The sequence below is a fragment of the Ixodes scapularis genome, unplaced genomic scaffold, assembly GCF_016920785.2.
Source record: "Ixodes scapularis isolate PalLabHiFi unplaced genomic scaffold, ASM1692078v2 PGA_scaffold13__105_contigs__length_92229423, whole genome shotgun sequence".
In the NCBI taxonomy this organism is placed as follows: Eukaryota; Metazoa; Arthropoda; class Arachnida; order Ixodida; family Ixodidae; genus Ixodes; species Ixodes scapularis.
In genome coordinates this window covers 91,183,531-91,201,540 of record NW_024609839.1, presented here as the reverse complement: position 1 = coordinate 91,201,540, position 18,010 = coordinate 91,183,531, and the positions used below count along the sequence as shown (strand labels likewise).

The following is an 18,010-nucleotide window of genomic DNA, read 5'->3' as shown; positions in this document are numbered from 1 at the left end:
TCAGGGGCGCGTTACCAGCACCTCCGTTAAAATGTCACGAATGACAAACGATGAAGCGGCGAGTAACTGGAAAAACTAAACCTTTATTAAGGGGCCAACTTGTGCCCCCCCCCCCCCCTCCCCCAAACAACAAAGAAAAAATAGAGGTATAGGCGTCGCGGGCATCGAAGGCGGCGTAGCAGCTGTATCGAACGCCGGAGAGACACTGACCCTGGTCACCGCGCGGATCCCCTTGCGTATACACGCGTTGTCTCCTAGAACTATCGGTGTAGAAGTTTCGGTGCGTACACAGTAAAAGATTTTACACCTTTAAGGGTGTAAAAGGGATGTTTTATCAACTTACACCCTGGGCTACACCCTTTTCACACCCTAAAATCTAGGTATACACCCTCATAATTTTACCGAAAGGGGTGCTGTTTTGTGTTACACCCTACATTTAGTGGAGGTTGCGAGAAGGGTGTAGAAGAGGGTGCTAAATAAATAATATGAAATGGTTTTGGAAAGCTTATATATGGCTCTGTCCATAATGTACAGGTAAGATTTCTTCTTGAAAGGCAACAGTTGTTAGCAGTCTAATTTTTTATAATGTCAGCTGTAATTCATGCAAATAGCTGATAATAAAGTGTCTATTTTGTATACAATTTTTATGTTTGCAAAGAAAATTTTATTAATGAGTTCATATTTAATTTCCTTACGAATCACTCCATGCTCAGAAATTGGAAACTAGGGTGAAATGCTCAATACTAGCATTTTTTACAAATATTTATAGATGGAAGTGTACAGTAAGAAAATCAGTTAGTCTCGAGTTTATATCTGACAACATCTAATCAAAATATAGTGAAAATGTTTGACAACTATTCATGACATGCCGCTAAAACCTGTCACATGACCATGTCAACCTAGGTAAGCTTTTCATTTGAGAATATGATGACATGCACAAAAACTCACACGCATAAAGAGACAAAACCCATTATAAACCAGTCCGAGACATCCCACACAAAAATGGTCTATGGTCGTCTATGGAAAATTCAATGGCAGGCCATCACCACCTGTAGTTTTGCAAGGTCGGCCTTAGAAATTTATAAATACAGTTACAGCCAGCTATAGAAAAGTTTAGGGCCCTGTGTCTGAAGACTGGGAACCAATCAATTTTCTTTTCCCGTCTATAGAAAATTCTATGATCCCGAGTCTAAAGACTGGGAACCAATACATTTTCTCTACCCACCTATAGGAAATCCTATGGCCAGAGCCTAAAAAGTTAGGGCTATGTTTCAATAACAACAACAAGAATAATAATAATCAATAAGTTAGTGTTTTAACAGTGTCCAGGGACATCCAATTGATCTTCTTGCTGGCGCAGCGCAATAGAACGCACAGACAGACGCTTGCGCGCTCGCAGTCACACACATACACGCGCGCAAGCACGTACACACGGATGCACACGCGCAAACGCACGCCCGCGCGCAGGCGCGCACGCACGCACAAACAGAGACGCACACACACATGCACGCGGACGCATCCACACTCGCGCGTACAAACACGCACACACACGCCAACCAATACGGCGAAGGAAACGTTGCTTGAGCTAGTTTCGGTTTCAGTTTTCACAAAAGAAACAACCTAACGTTTAAATAAAACCCAAGATTTACTCACTTTTTGTAATGTTTTACATTATTAATTAGCTTAGTATCGTTCAAAAAATAAATAAATAAATAAAAAGGAAAAGAGACTATTCAAGACTGCGCAAAACCATTGCTACTGCAATCAGCTTTCGTTGAGTTGCCGAACTTGATGGCCGTTGGAGTTTTAGAGGCTTCGGGAATCTCTTTCCTTTTTACGTTATAGACGTTTTAGCAGATATTTTAGATATCTTCCTTGTGAATACGGTGTCCAAGAATAGCTAGCAATGACTGAGAGCTGGGAGACGCTGCGTCTTGTAAGTTCAGGACAGCATGGACGACTCGTGCAAACGCCGGTAAGCAACTTTCTTTGTTTCTGCGAAGTGGGCTGCTGTTTCAAACCTTGTCGTATACCGTGTGCTTGCTAAGCTATGCTTCATTTTAACTAGAGCGATGCTATATGCGCTACGTAGTGCACTTTGGACGGAAATTGCTATACGCACTACGCGAAGAGCTCATTCCGCTCGGGCCACCCTTTTTCGAACTGCGCGTGTATCACCGGGGAGCTCGTTAACACAGCCCCCCGACTGCGTTCACGCCGCTTCGCGGCGACAATATGCGGCTGCTAATTAGAAAAGTTAACCAGTACACGCCGCTTGGCGGCGTCCAGCCGGCAACCCAAGCCCCGCTGTAGAGCGTATCTTTTTACAAGCCTGTGTCTCGCTCCGCAGTGCGAGAGGGATTCCCATGCGGCGGAACCGTGGGCACGTTCTGGACGCCGTCCAACGACGCTCCTCCGACGACGCTTTTGCGGAGCGTTCAAGTGCCGTCTGACGGACGTTCAAGCATTCAATCACCGTCCCAAAGTGTTAATCACAGGTCATGCTAGTTCTGACGTCTTGCACCAAGAGCCGCTCGCCACCGATTTGTTCCATAGCGCGGGAGCCAGAAAAACTTTACAAGAGCGAGCAGCATGATTTTTTTTGCCTAAGCTAATGCCTGTGCCATGGAGACGTGCGGTCTCTTCGCGTTCGCCGAACCGGCACACTTTCAAAGTTCACAATTGTGTAATGTAAAAAAAAAAAAAAAGTTTGTATGTTACGTTTTTTATACTCCGTTTCGTACACAGCCTGCAACGCACTCAAAGCTAGCGCAGCGGTTTGCATCGCCGACCGTGTCTACGTTCGCCCCATAAAATAGTGCGTCCCCTGCAAAAAATAAAAAATAATTAAATATAAATAAAAGTTGAAAAATATGTTTTTTCGGAGCTAGTAACTAATAGGTGGCGTTATAATTTCGACAGAGCGCAAATATTTTTCAATCAAAAAAATAATGTAAACTATTTTAAATTGTTTTCATCCGTGCCGCAGCCACTGCAGGTTTTCGGGTTGTGTGGCACTGGCTGGTTTTGAGAAGATGGCGTTTTATGCAGCAAGCTCAAGTACCTCTCCTGCTCGGATATTTTCGAAGATTCGTTGTGCGAAGATCTTGAAAGAGTGCAAGCAGGTGATCGCCAACGTGTACGCGAGTACAAGAACGCCTTTCCTGGATAGGTCGTGAAGTCCTGGCGACGGTCAGTAACAACACCGGAGTGTGCGCCCGTACTGTCGCGAAGTGCAAGGCGCAGCGTCTATCCGGCAAGGTGGCGTCCCCGAAGCGAAGACCTCGCAACGTAAACGTTTCGAACACGGGGACCGTCAAGCATGACGAGTTTACATACAACACCATTCGCCTGAAGGTGCATCGCAATTACCCCTAGAGGGAGATTCCTACCCTTGACAGCTATTTCAAAATAAACTGTACAGGCCAACGGAAATAATCCACGGAGAAGGGGAACAAGAGGGACGAAGGACAAGCGCGCTGGCACCTTTGCATTTAATTGCATTCTGATTGTAGAGGCCACAATTATTGTCGAGTAACGTCTTAAGATAAATTTTGGGACAAGGCTTCCTCATTCCACGCTGCACGAAAGAAAAATATAACTCGGAGCTGGAGGCAAATAACACTTGCAAAGCGGCAGAGCAGATGGTAGAAATGGGGCCTCTTGGCGATCTATAAATAAAAAGCAAGAAGAAAGGAGGAATTGAAATATGCAGTTTGGCAATGCGCACAATCTTGCATAAAAAGTATGTCTCAAAACGAAAAAAAAAATGTTGCGCGTTAAGTGGGTTTGAACCACCGCTACCGAGACGTCGGTATCGCCAGAGCAGCGCCTTGTACAACTCGTCTACGAAACGCGCGGAGTAACACATTTTTCCTGTTTTTTATGCGCACCATTTCTGTACCTTTGACAGCGTTGCACGCTATGTATGAAACAGAGTAGAGTGGTGGCGAAAGCCCTCACAAAAAGCAGAGCAGCTAGAAAAAGCATGAAAAAGGTGGAAAAAAATTAACTGAAACGCTAATGTCAAACCTGAATATTCGATCGAGTTGAAAGACTACCACCGTGCCAACTCGCCCGGATATCTTTTCTGTCAAAGTTTGAGAGCCAATAGTAATAAATAAATAAATAAATGCCAGCTATTAATTGGTTACAAATTTGTAATTGATGCAGTACAGCCGTACCCTGCTCTATTGTTTTTTTTTATGATATCAGATGATTTGTAAATGCATAAGACAGTTCATAGCAGCCATTTATGTCCGACCCATTATATTGAATCTTTTCTTAAAAAGCTCGACGTTATATAAAAACGTGCTCTTCATAAATTAAGCCGCACCACTGCGTGTACAATAGCGTATGACTTGTATGTATATTCTCAGCGAAAGAAAAGAATGCATTCAAAAAGGGCCAGTCATATTGTTTCCTTTCTGTTAGAGCTTCTTTCAGGTACACGCAAAATGTGGGTGTCTACGTCTAATTGAGTGGAATTGACATTTCCTGCAGGGCTGGCAGGGATGACTCAGTTTGGCTAGCAGCTTAGAACCTACGGGAGCCTAGGGAAATGCACCACAAGAGTGGCAGTGACGCCCGTCAAGCACTTCCTCAACGATGGCACCATGAGGAAGGGGGAGCTGCCCTAAAGTGAATGCAATGGCAGGTCAGTCGTTCAGTGAACCCCTATACAGATGATACCAAGCAGAAAATATTTTTAAAAAATGTATTATTAGAAACACGGAGTGTGAATCGCACGGACAAGGAGGAGATCAACACAGTGCTGTGTTCCGTTCGTATCCTCTGTTTCCTTATTCTTCATCATTTCTTTTTAATTATTGGCTACCAACTGGTCCAATTATTAGCACCCCTAGTCAACAAAAGTATGCTGCTATTTATTTGTATGCATGAACACTGTGCTTACAGTTCAATCCTACAGTCATTGATTAATGAGCAGAAACAAAAACGAGGGTCCAAGCTAGCTATACAGGCTAAACACGAAAAATGTATTTAAGACTGGTTCTCTAAAGGATGACACAAACGCAGAGAAGTGCTAAACAGAGCTGAGTTTTAATACAAAAAAGGAATAGGCGACCCAAAAGAGGAAACGGAGGGGAAGACATGAAATCGCTCTTTACAATTACTCTTCTGTTTACCACCCCTCTACAAAGGGAATTTCTTCCTGGACCTCACAGTGTTATACTGTTGACAACCACTAGTATACCCAAGGACAGTAAACGCTTAGAAGCAACTTACTAACATCTGGGTAAATTTGATTAAACAAAAAACAGAGAATGCCCTTGAGCTTTCAACCTAGAATATAGAAAATATCATGCGGAACATTAAGATTAAAAAAATACATACGGATATCCTGCCTGTTTCTAAAAGAAATATAGGCCAAGAAACGTTTTCCACTCGATGGCGAAACACAGGGAAGGCACTCAGCAGATTCCTAGGTTTCATCATTGTTATTGATTCTTTCAGTATATACTTAAGTTGTGGTCATCCTCTCTAGTCAAAATTATTTCAGTAATGTTCTATAAGAACACAGAATTATTACATTAGATCACGTGTTTTGATGCAGCTGAATACAGATCCTTATTTTTCTGCAACATTTATACTAAGTTCAATCGGTCGTTAATGTAGGGTTTTGTCGCATGAAGTGTTCTATGAGGTGAGCGAGAATTTCTAGCAGTCCTTGGGACCTGTCGTGCTGTAGGCTTATGTATTACTGGCTTTCTCTTTGTTACTTTGTGGTATTTGGCAAGCTGTATCAAAATTAATTCCAGGTCCCAGCTGAACCAAGTGGGTATACCTAAGCGTCACAGACTGCAAGCCACTCTCTTCAAGCCGTACAGAGTGTTTTATGAGGTGAGCAATCATTTCTGGCGGTCCTTGGTACATGCCGTGCTGGAGGTTAATGTAAAACTGGCCTTGTCCAGCTTGATCCAGTTTTACGCAATGAAAAAGCGGATCTCTATAGTGGGGTGATGCCCGGCTGCATGCACATGCACCCGGTATTTATATATACATATATACAAAACTTTATATTTTGATTGGAACAAAATTTTAAAACAGCGTGATTGGTACTTGGATGCCACCTTCACTGTGTGTTTATGGGGCTCGGAGGACATCAGACAAGCGGATAACCGTCACAATATGTTAATCATAACTAATATACCAAAATGTCTTCATATTTTTAATTAATGATTTTATAGGGCATGTTTCAATTCTGGTTTCAAAGGCAGTGAATATTAAAGACTCACTCGATTGACACAATTTGCGAATGGCAACAAGTTTCGAGATATTCACTGCTAAAAATCTGCCTTTTCGTCACCCAATTCCAAAATCTTGCGCTCAGAAGACCTCATGAGGATGGCGTGGCTTCGAACGCACCTTCACTATCTTGGAAGTATGACGCTGATGCATCCACCAAGGACACACTGTCGAGATAGTGACGACGTGCCTGGTAGGACGGTCATTCTTCTACCCACCATTAATGGCACCAATTCTTGAGCTCAAACTGAGCTCGGTTTCTGCATCTGACATTAAAAACGCAAAAGTTGGACAATGAATATTTCGAAGCCGCTTAACTTTTTGTGAATTGTTTAAATCGGGATAGCCTTTAATATTGACTGACTTTTAACACTGCAGTTGCAACGTGGCCCATAAAGCCATTAATTACAAAGCTAACAGATTTCGGTCAATTAGTCAGCATACTGTGACGGTTATCCCCTTTACTAATGTCCGCCGAGTCCCACGAACACACAGTGAAGAAGACATTGACATAACTTTCACGGCCTTTTTTTAAACATTCTGTTAGCTTTCAAATTGAATGCTGTCTACATGTAAAACGACTTGTAGAATGTAATCATGCACATAATTGTTACAAAGCTTTGCTTTTCACACAATTAAAGTATTGCATTTTCTATCGCAACCTTTCAAACATAAGCAAAGCATCCAGTTTGGTACTCAAAATATATTCTATTCGGCAATAAATTTAACGGACTTCTACTTGGTTTGTCTTTGGCTTCGTACTGAAAATAATAGCCATGTGCGAATCATAGAATTTGGGCTTAAATTGGATAATGATTTGAGATGATTAACTTTTCAGTTTGATATCACATTGTTTCTGCACCTCTCTACAAGCTTGCAAATTCTGGGTCAGTTTACATCAAGTCATCCAGCAGCCGCAGGTTACTTTTTGGGCCACCGAAATTGCTCTTCTCTTGGCGCAGACAGCTCATTATATGTTTACGGGTAAAACAGTGCGAACAAGGACACAGGACAGAGAAGATGTACATAGACGGAGCGCTGACTTTCAACTGTTTATTTTAAAGAAATGCCCAACGGCGTGGTCACACCAAACAACAATTACATCACGACACATTACCGTCACATGATCGTCACAAGTTAAAGTCCCTCAAAAATTCCAACTCACAATCATAAAGATCTATCGAAGGCACGCAGACACAGTTGTCTTTGAACTTGGAAATGTAAAAGGCCTCCGTTATCGTTGGTGACTGTGTCTTCCCAGGACCGTGGTATCTTCCAAAACCGGAGAATAACCACATCTGTCGCAGTGAACCGCCATATTCCCTGACGGAGATGCCCTCATCGAACACGCGTGTTCACATAATCTATCATTAATGCTGCGACCGGTCTGGCCGATGTAAACTTTTTTTCAAGTCAGGGAATTACTGTAGACCCCCCCCCCCCCCCACACACACACCCACGCAAGGGACAAACTTGTTTTCATGCTTCTTATCACGTGCGGCCCTGACAACCAATCCCCTCTCGACCCTCACACATAAACATCTCAGCTTAGGCGGTGCTGAGAAAACAACCGGAAGATTGTGGCGTTGCGCTTTCTTTAACCTATGCGCCACCTTATGGATATAGGCACCACCACCGGTTTCTGCGTAGACTTCCTACCCATAACAAACGTTTGGAGGGCGGCTGTCCTGGCAATTTCCTGGTAGGTGTGGCTGAGTGCCTCTTGAGGAGGGTGAGAAATTCGGAGGTAGTTATGGGTAGGAATTCTACGCAGAAATCCATAAGGTGGCGCATAGGTTAAAGAAAGTAGCGCAACGCGACGATGGTCCTGTCGTTTTCTCAGTACCGGCCAAGCTGGGACGTTTATGTGTGAGGGTGGAGAGGGGATCGGTTGTCAGGGCCGCATATGATAAGAAGCATAAAAACACAAGTAATCCCCTGACTTATAAAAAAGTTACATCGGCCAGACTGGCCGCTGCATTAATTATAAATTACGTGAACACGCGTGTTCGATTAGGGCATCTCCGTCAGGGAATATGGCGGTTCACTGCGACAGATGTGGTTGTTCTGCGGTTTTGGAAGATACCACGGTCCTGAGTCACCAACGAACTAGAGAGATAACTGAGGGCTTTTACTATTCCAAGTTCAAAGACAACTGTGTCAGCGTGCCTTCGATAGATCTTTGTGATTGTGAGTTGGCATTTTTGAGGGGTTTTAACTTGTGACGATCATGTGTCGTGGTGTAATTTTTGTTTGGTGTGACCACGCCGTTGGGCGTTTCATTAAAAATGAACAGTTGACATTCAGCGATCCGTCTACGTACATCTCTGTAGAATGTCCTTGTTCGTGCTGTTTTACCCGTAATCATGTTTCACCAGCTAGCCCAAATTTCAACAATATTACAGCTCATTGTATATTTTTTCAGAACACCTTCGTCTGTCACGAATTTGAGGGGTACAGCAAGGCGCAAACACAACATTGTCTCATAGGCAGCTGTAGAAATATATTATCACGAGCACCTGTTTGTGTGCAATCACCCCCTCCACCGTTGAAAATCACAGCCGTCAACCTTGCCACGCTTGACGCGCTGCATGCTGGATTTTCGCTGCACCGGTTGGTGTTCGGACGGGGGAGCTCATATGGCCGGTGTCTGTACATAAAATGTAGCTCATGAAAATTATTTTTTACGGCTACATACGAGACATTATTATGTTTGCTGTTTTCTGCAACCCTCATCTTTATTTGCTGAGTGTAGAGGAGAAAGCAAAATTAACATTAGCCAAGGGACAAATATCATCATGTACAATTATGGTCAGTCGGCAGCCCTATACGGTTCTTAAATGTAGGGTGGCGAGGTGAAAAAAGTGTGTTCGTGGCGGACATATATTGTAGCACCGGAGCTCCCTGCCTTCTGTTGGTGTTTGTCCCGTTTTCTTCTTGAAACTTGCCTTCCCTTGGCCATGTTCGCTGATACCGATAAGAACCCATTATCGCACCCAAAGAACGCTGGCCACCGATGAGACCGCCTGACAAAGCGTGTCTGCCCAAACGTCCCTGCTTTTTGTTTTCTCACCTTTTTGGACATATTGTTTCTCATCTGTGCATTTGTTGGTGTCCTCTTATCCAAACAATAACCTCAAACTTTCACAGGGAGGCCGCTGTTTGCAAAAAGAAAAGCGGCCGCTGTAGAAGCAAAATCTGATAGCAAAGCAAAAAAATCACTCATTGCGAAAATGAACCAGTGATGCGTCCGATTTGTGGCGTGGATTCTATTTTTTTATCTCCAAACCTGTCAGCTCATTCTCAGCAATAAATGTAGCAAAATACATCAGTCTAGCAGCGTATCATAATGTACATCGGAAAAGTATTTCACTACTGAAATACAAATAGATTTCCCAAATGCATCTTGGTACAGAAATAGATACTCAAAAGTGTCCCTAAGATTATATCGCAATACTTTCATGTCGAGATGTTATCCGGATTGTAATTCTTCATTCGTTTTACATTGCTGCAGACGCCGGTTACTTGTTCACACATAAGCACTCTATGCCTGTGTGGAGGCTGATGCTCATGGCCTTAACTGCAGCAAATAATAGCAGTTGAAAAGAGCAAACATGTTTTGGCCTTCTGCATTAAAATGCATTTTTCTTTTTTTCTTTTACCTAACGCAGGACGAGAACATTCCACCGGCACCATGTGTCCTCTACAACAAGCAAGAGCTGGACGGTGCAGACTTTCTTCACCTTGTTGTGGGTCGTGAGCGCTTGTTCTCCGTTTTTAATGCTGAGAGGGGCTGTGCATGTTGTTGGCAGTATATTGGCTGTTCAGCATCCAGTACGAACGCAAGGCCTTCAGCACGCGGTTGCTCTGGAGAGGATTTTTTTTTTTGGCTTGAGTGACACAACTCGAAGGGCAGTCGTAATTAAATTTTTGAACAAAGTATGCAGACAGGTGTGTGGTTGAAGAGATATTTTGGTGAGCCGTTTTAAAAGCGTATAATGCACTTTTTTCGTCAGTATTATCAGGTCAATTTTATTTTTCTTACAGAACGAATGATAGAAGGGTTTATGAAAGGTATGTTTCTTTTTCTAACTTTAAACGTCGGGCACTTTCAGTGATAGCTTATGCTGACCTCCTGTAGGTGAGGTGCTTAAATATTTAGCTGTACAAGTTCCTCATTCATAGTCGTCTTCGAGAATTTTATAATTTTACTTGTACATGTGCAAGAGGATAGCGTCGTCTTCTGAAACATTCGCTTTTTTGACGTAAAGTGCGAGTTCATTCTGTGATATTTTTCATTAAATGTTTGCAGATAGCATTATTTATGTCATGGAATGGCATGCATTGTATTTTTCATTTGTCTCTTACGGTTCAATAAATGTTAAATTTAACACATTCTCATTGATGTAGTGGGCTTCACTTACTGAAATACCGCTCTGGTTCAGTCAAAGCTAGACCACCCCCTCTACCATGCCTCCAATTAGTAAACTGATGCGCATAAGGGGACAAGTGATAAGCGAAGCTTGTTTCCTGCAATCCTCTGAGACAAACAAAACATGTCACGTGTTATCCAACCAGGAAAGCTCCACGTGCTTCGTTTGTGGCAGCCCGTGATGCTTGCAATGGTTCAGCCGTGCAGTACCATGTTTGGGGCCACTGATTGCTCACTTAGAGTTCGAGAAAGGGGGACGCCGTAGCACTACCCAGTTGTCCTCGGGGTTATGATGTGGCTTGCAAGGAGCTCTTTTGTAATACTTCTTCATGAGGTGAGTTCTGCTCAGTGTGACTCATTATTTCTTTATCACGTGCCTCGTATGTGGTGAAGTTGCAATCCCCTAAGTGAAAACTGTAAAAGTAAACATAAGCTGTATTTCATATAACAATAATATAAGAATATGAATACCTTTTATGATTTTTGTACAATTTACAAGTTCTGATATGTGTATTGGACACATTCTTATAAAATTTTCACTTGGGCTTGTACTTCATTTCACCTTTCGTCCGAGCGCGGCGGAATCTACCAGCCATCCCGGCCAATCGAGCGTCAAGAGAGCATCATGTGACCTTGAACAACCAAAACGTCGCGTGATACTCTCCCGGCGCTGGTTTGGCTGGGGTGGCCCAGCATCCACTGGGCCACCGCAACGGGCGCCCATTCCATGCCAAGCACCCTTCGCCAAGGGTGCTGGGCAAGCACCCACTATAAAGGGTGCTTGACTGAACACCCTAAGGGTGTTAGCCCTGGGACAAACTGATCTACACCCTTAAGGGTGTAAAAACTTTTACTGTGTAGGATATTCCGACCTCGAATAAGTAACAAAATTCTCGAATACACCAAAACGCGACATTTACAGAAATAACAAAAAGGTACATCCGCTCCCAGGCATCGAACCTATGCTCTTTGCGTAGGAGCCGAGCCCGATCACCATTCTGCCACGGGCGCGTTTTTCTTTTCTTTATTCTGCCACGGGCGCGTTTCCTACTCAGCTAGCTGCGCTTTCGGCAATATGTCGCTCGGGAAAATATGAATACGTCAAGGTGGGCGCCCCGGGCCCCAAGACCGCCCTTGCCAGACGTCTTCAACGTGTCTGTGCGGTTCCCCGAACCAGGCGGTAGAGGATCGGGTACTTTGGGTATAAATATCATTACTTCGCATAAGCATAAAGAAGTCAGAAACAAGCTTGATTTCGTGCTTACTCCTCAATCGACATCCAGGTGATCCAACGTCGGTCCTGGGACGAACTTGAGGGCAATGGCTTCGAGAAATCTGAAAAAGACTATGAAGAAGGATTTCGCGGAGGCGCGTCTTCATACTGGATAGGCAAGTTATACCAATCCTTGTGCATTCACTTCGAAAATTGAACCAGAAATGATAAGAAAAGCATGCCTAGGATCCCGCCAAACTCATCTGAATGGAGAATACGTTTACAGGTGTCACGTGCCATCGTGACGTCACATCACATGGTAACGTCACGCGACGTGGTAAACCTTCCCGCTAAATTTAATGGTGAACATAAAACGCTCATCAAGTCATATCTGTCAGTGAGGTTACATATTTATCTACAATTACCCCCAATCAAATGGAGAAAAAACCAAAAAACGTCTTCATAAAAATGTATTATTGCGTGAAGAAAAAAGATCCATAAAACTGATTCTTGCATTACACAGAAAACAACAAAAGGTGGAATTGTTATTGGCCTACATTTCATCTTTATCACGAGGGGAAACAATTATAGAACTATACTTATTGTACTGTTATATGCTCCCACTGCTATGGGTGCACATAATTATATGTAAAACATCGTGAATTAAAGAAATGTGTGAATCGTTATTATTTTACTCAAATATATTTTTCTTTTCAATGCACTATATTTAGATTGGTTTGTCCTATGCTTCTTGCTAGTAAAGAACAGGTCAGTAAAGTGAATAAAGTCAGTGAGGCTTTGCCTACGATTGCGGGCATCCATATATAAAACAGGGTGCTAATTTCTGCAGTTTTGTTCACTTTACTGACGCCAGGTCAGTAAAGTCAGCGAGTCTTTACAAACACTTTGCTGGCTTTCAGGTTTAAAATGTGATGCTCATTCCTGCAGCTTATGTTAGGGGTAAGCTTACGCCTTACCTCAATCATAAAATAATCAATTTAAAAAAAAACATTTATGAGTTAGTCTTACTTTGCAGGATGTATTGGTGTTTTAATCCTGAATGTATTTCTTGCATTCCACTAAAGGGCTCAACAATATTCATGCCCTCACGACCCATCCAAATAGCGATCAAGTTCTCAGGATTGAACTGACATCACTAAAGGACGAAACAATTATTGTGCAGTATGGTAAATTTAAAGTCGGTCCCAAAAAAGACGGCTACCGACTAACCATCGGCGATTACAGGAGCCCTAATGGTAAATATCGGCGCTTTTACCCTGCCTCTTGCACTCTGCTCTCGCGTCGCCTGCAGCGCTGCGTTAGTCGGTGGGTGCTGGAACTTTTAAAAGACGCTCTTCACATGAGGTTAGAAACAAACTTCAAAAATTTAAACTTTTACTCAGCATGTGACGGCCAGCATCATACAGGGTTTTTTATGATCGTTTGTGTGAACTCTAGAAAATTCAGTGTGAACCGTGTCTTTCACAGCGCTGGATTAAGGGAAAGGAGGGGGGGGGTAAGCAGGCTGCAGCCGATGGCCCAATCCGTGGAAGTAGAGGAGGGGGAACTATTATTTCAATGTTTTTAAATGTAGCCCCAGTTAATTAAACAAGGAGGCAGAGCTTTCGTCTAATGCAATTTCGTTTAGTTCAAGTTACATTGCGAGGGGTTCGAATACATTGACTTGCCACCTCGCAGCATTTGTGGATGCGTTGCCGCGGAGACTTTTCGAGTTTTCTCTTAATCACTGTAACTAAATGGTAACGGGAAAAGACGCTTGTTATCACCTTCTCTGAGCAGGCGCTGACTCCACTAAAAGGGAAGCTCATTACGCTCTTCGAGAATCACAACCAGATGCGGATTGTCGGGCCAGTTGCGACCTCAAATCTCTACAATGATAAAAATATACGTACTCGCACGCTGTTGGAAAAACAAGTTAGCAAAAAGATAGTAACTGCGGCCGTTAATAGCCCTCTATGACCGTCACTACCTCTCTTCTAACTGTTTCACCTCAAATGCACCACAGCAGTAAACGCGGTAATTACTAATATTAGCTAAGACATCGGAATAGTAATTTGTACTTCTCAGTGTGGAAAAGGAAAATAAAGATGATCTGAATCACGATGCATATCGTAATTTAAATCAGATCAGTTCCGCAGTGACTATTTAAATCTAACCTTACGCACCAAAGTAATCCCGACATATATTTTAATTACCGTTTGTCTTTTCTTTGATTCCTTCCATGTACATTTTTCTGTATTTAAGTCCCAGAATCCTCAGAAGAGTTATATGGGGCTGAAGACGAGCACACGAGCAAAAATGAGTGATATTTTAAACAAATCGGAGCGTTAAGTTTTCTTTCTTCCTCACGCTTGTGCGTGAGTTACGTAACGTCTTTTTGCAAGCAAATGAGAACGCAAGATAAAAAATTAAACAAAATATTTTTTTATTATTTAGGTAATACCAATCTTTCACGTTTAAAAATATATCTGTAGATAAAAAAAAATCCAAACTGGTGGCAGCTGATAAAACCGTTTGCTCTACTGACGTCTAAACCCTGGTTAGCTCAGTTGGTAGAGTGCTCCACCTGAAATGGAGAGGTCCCGGGTTCGATACCCGGACCAGGCGGATTTTTTCGGTTGCTCACCAGTCACCTAGCTGTGTTTGGAGATTTATGTTAGTCCTTTGTCCCTCTTGTTCCCCTTCTCCAGGGATTATTTTCAACATTCTTGTCCAGCTCGCTTGCACTCTTGCAATTAATTGCATTATAATTATAACCTTAAATTGCAAGCTTCTCCCTCGTTGGTGTTAGACTGGTGGCAGCTGATAAAACCCGTTTGCTCTACTGACGTCTAACCTCTGGTTAGCTCAGTTGGTAGAGTGCTCCACCTGAAATGGAGAGGTCCCGGGTTCGATACCCGGACCAGGCGGATTTTTTTCGGTCGCGCCCCAGTCACCTAGCTGTGTTTGGAGGTTTGTGTTTGTCCTTTGTCCTTCTTGCTTCCCTTCTCCAGGGATTATTTTCATCAAACTTTTAGATTCAAAAATATACGAAAGAGTCAGACGAAGAGGACGGACAGGACAAACATCTTTGCGACCTCAGATCCTGTCCGTCCTCTTCGTCTGACTCTTTCGTATATTTCTGAATTTATTACCAACGCGCTCAATCCAAGTTTAAAGTAGAGTTGACCCATGCATGACCAAAATGGAACGCTTCTTGGTATATCCAGAATATTCCTGTATACTTTTACCCCGAGTGTAAAAGATAACGAGGCCAGAACGACCTTGCCTAGTCAGTCTCGCCTTAGCTCACTTCCGAACATTCTAGGCCGAATCTTTGAGAAACCGAGTGTATACTCGATAAGGATCCGAACGCAGCCGTGCCGACTCTCTCACACCCTTTCGACGCGACGCACTCTAGCTTTCGCCGGCGCCCGACTCTGCATTTCTGACCGCTCGGACGCTCGCGACGCTCTATACAGTTATATTGGTTTACAGATTTGGTTGTTCGTTTTAGTTTGCGCGCAATATCGCCCGGTTAAACGTTTATTTCAGTTCATTATTTTATCGTCCCTTCGCATTCATCGGTAAACAGTGATCTAAATCTAACTAACTTGTAATAAATCAAATACCTTTAGTTTGAATCAAATAGATTCGATTGAAATCAAACAAATCTTATTTACTTATGATTTTAAAAAAAACAATGATATATATATGGGTGGTTTCATCTCAAATCGTGCAGGCAAAAAGGGTCGAATTTTTAATTTCGATAAAAAAAAAATATATTTTATGGCGCCGTTTCTAAAACCGCAGTCGCCATAAACCGCAAGTTCGTCGGAGTTTTTGTTCTCGACTTCTGAATTTTTAAAGAGGCCGCGGCAGAAAGCGGTGTTTTTCACACCCGTCGTGGGTCGGATGCTTCGCTCGATCTTCCGCCGTGGATGTTCAGTCCACATTATATTATCTTTTTTTCAAGCACTCTCTGGACAGATTTAAAAGGCTCCAATACCATAAAATAGCTTTAGGCGTTTTGCTTTTTTGTTTTCTGTAAAAATGTCAAAAACGCCCCCTCGGTCAATTGTTGACGAAATTTGACAATTAATTACTGGCGATCTACTTGAGTTACATTAATATTTTTTTATGTCCACGGAGAGCCCAAAACACGATCTTTATATGTATTATAAAATGACTCGGCTGTATGAAATATCCTTTGCGGTACGTTTACGTTAATGTTATGCGAAAACCAAAAAGTACCATTTTTGAAATTGATTTTCTAAAAAAAACAATTTTTTTATTTTTTTTTATTTTTTTTCTCAAATGTAGATATGATAGTTGTCTACACGAAAATCAAGCCGAGAACGTGTGTATTTTGTTTGTATGTTTAATATTTAGGCCTCAATATCGGAAAAAGACGTCCTTGTTTTGCAAGACCTAAGTCGGACATAGAGACCCATGCGTCTCTATGAATTGTGAAAAAGTTTTCTTGAATTTTCTTCTGCATTTTGTAATCAATTATAAACGGATTTTGTGGTATTGAATATTTATTTATGTTTTGATAAGAGCGGGAACCACGAGATACTTATCTAACCAAATCAGCAGGCCTAGTAGACTTTCAATAACCAAAAGGCACAGACGTTGTATTGTTTCGATTTATAAACCTTTCACTATAAACTAGCACGACTAGCTATTAGCTGTCATATTACTAAGACAAAGAAGGTCACCACATCGTCGATATATTATATACAATTCTTTCCGAAACCCAACACTGGGGTTTGTTCACCGCACATCGCACAGGTCACCAGGGAATGTCCTTTCACTTCCGTAATACACAAAAGTGATGACACAGAAACGGTCCGAAACACACAGAGTGTGTCACGGAGAGGAATAGGAAATATAAATACATAGGAATTAAATTGCCCAACTCCGATCTTAACGAAATTTGCGTTCAAAAAATAAAGTATTTAGGTTGGAGCGGTGGCAAGTCGGTAGGTCTACGCCTGGTGGAGAGTCAGACAAAAAAGCCGACGACACGTAAAGGTAAAAAAGACGGGAAAACTCAGCCGCACATGGCAAGAACAAAAACAAACTCCTCCGGGCATTCCCTAAACGGGACGCAACCAAATGCGTGCGAACAAGCTCTCTACATCACCGCCAGGCCGCTACGCCATGACGAAATAAACCCAACAACTGAACAGTGCTAACAAACAGTAAGTAAGAAAACATTGAAAAAAAGAAAGTTCAGAAAAAACCCCACCCGCGAAACAAAGTTCAGCGGGGCGAAGAAACACACACGAGTCGGTCCCACGACACTGAAGTCTGGCAGGATGACGGCGTCCAGATGATGCTCGAATCTGTTCCTCCCTCTATTACGCACAGCCACGACGGCTGTGCGGAACAGTAGCTGTACGAAAGAAAGTGAAGAATAGATTCGAGCAGGCGACGCGCGAGAAGGTAACCGAGACTATGCTTTAACCTTCATATCGGGAGAGGAGCTTTCGAGGTAGTTTCTGCAGTTACTCAAACTTTCTCTTTCCCCTTCCCTTTTTCAAAAGAACACGTCAGCCGGCGCTAACTTTTTATCTCGGGAGAAGCCCACTCTTCACAAACGGTTATAGTTGACAAGGAGGCTGACTTTGACCCAACTTTATCTCCGGGCAGAATACAAACAGAAGTATATTTACCAACACGCTCGTTTTAATGTCAGTCTCCGGGCTTTGCCGTTTCCAAAAGAGATAACCCTTTATCGGGACAGAACGAGCGGGTTGGTGGGGATAATTAAACTTAAACAGTCCCTTCTCGTTTTCTTCCTCAAGTTTAATAGATAACCCTTCAGTGCTATCGGATCTCCCCCGAGAGAGAGCACGGCCGTGTCAAGGTAAGGATAGGGCGCTCGAAGCTAGGGCAAGCAGGCGGTATCGTTTCTCGCATGCACGGATGGCTGGTTTCAAATTTCCGCTCATCCCTAACGAAACCGGCCCATCTTCGTGTGTGCGTCTGCGGGATTGGTGTCCCGCGCCGCCGGTTTTAGCGCGCACGCGGCGTTGTTTTGGCTGGCAGAACAGTTGTTGACCGTCAATATTGTAAGGCCGTGGTGCCCT

At 42.9% G+C, this 18,010-nt stretch overlaps 1 protein-coding gene and 2 non-coding genes across 3 annotated transcripts in view; all 3 read left to right on the top strand.

The window, feature by feature from the left end:
• LOC120843754 (fibrinogen-like protein 1) overlaps positions 1-13,411 on the top strand; it is a 32,659-nt gene extending 19,248 nt beyond the window's left edge. Inside the window, exons 3-5 of the mRNA XM_042289717.1 lie at positions 11,983-12,088; positions 12,998-13,168; positions 13,401-13,411. Coding sequence (XP_042145651.1) covers positions 11,983-12,088; positions 12,998-13,168; positions 13,401-13,411 — 288 coding nt within the window. The remainder of the gene's footprint in view (positions 1-11,982; positions 12,089-12,997; positions 13,169-13,400) is intronic.
• Positions 13,412-14,467: 1,056 nt separating this feature from the next.
• On the top strand, positions 14,468-14,540 carry Trnas-uga. Its single transcript has one exon. It is a non-coding gene; the product is annotated as a tRNA-Ser (tRNA).
• Positions 14,541-14,767: 227 nt separating this feature from the next.
• Trnas-uga lies at positions 14,768-14,842 on the top strand. The gene has a single exon. It is a non-coding gene; the product is annotated as a tRNA-Ser (tRNA).
• Positions 14,843-18,010: the final 3,168 nt, after the last annotated feature.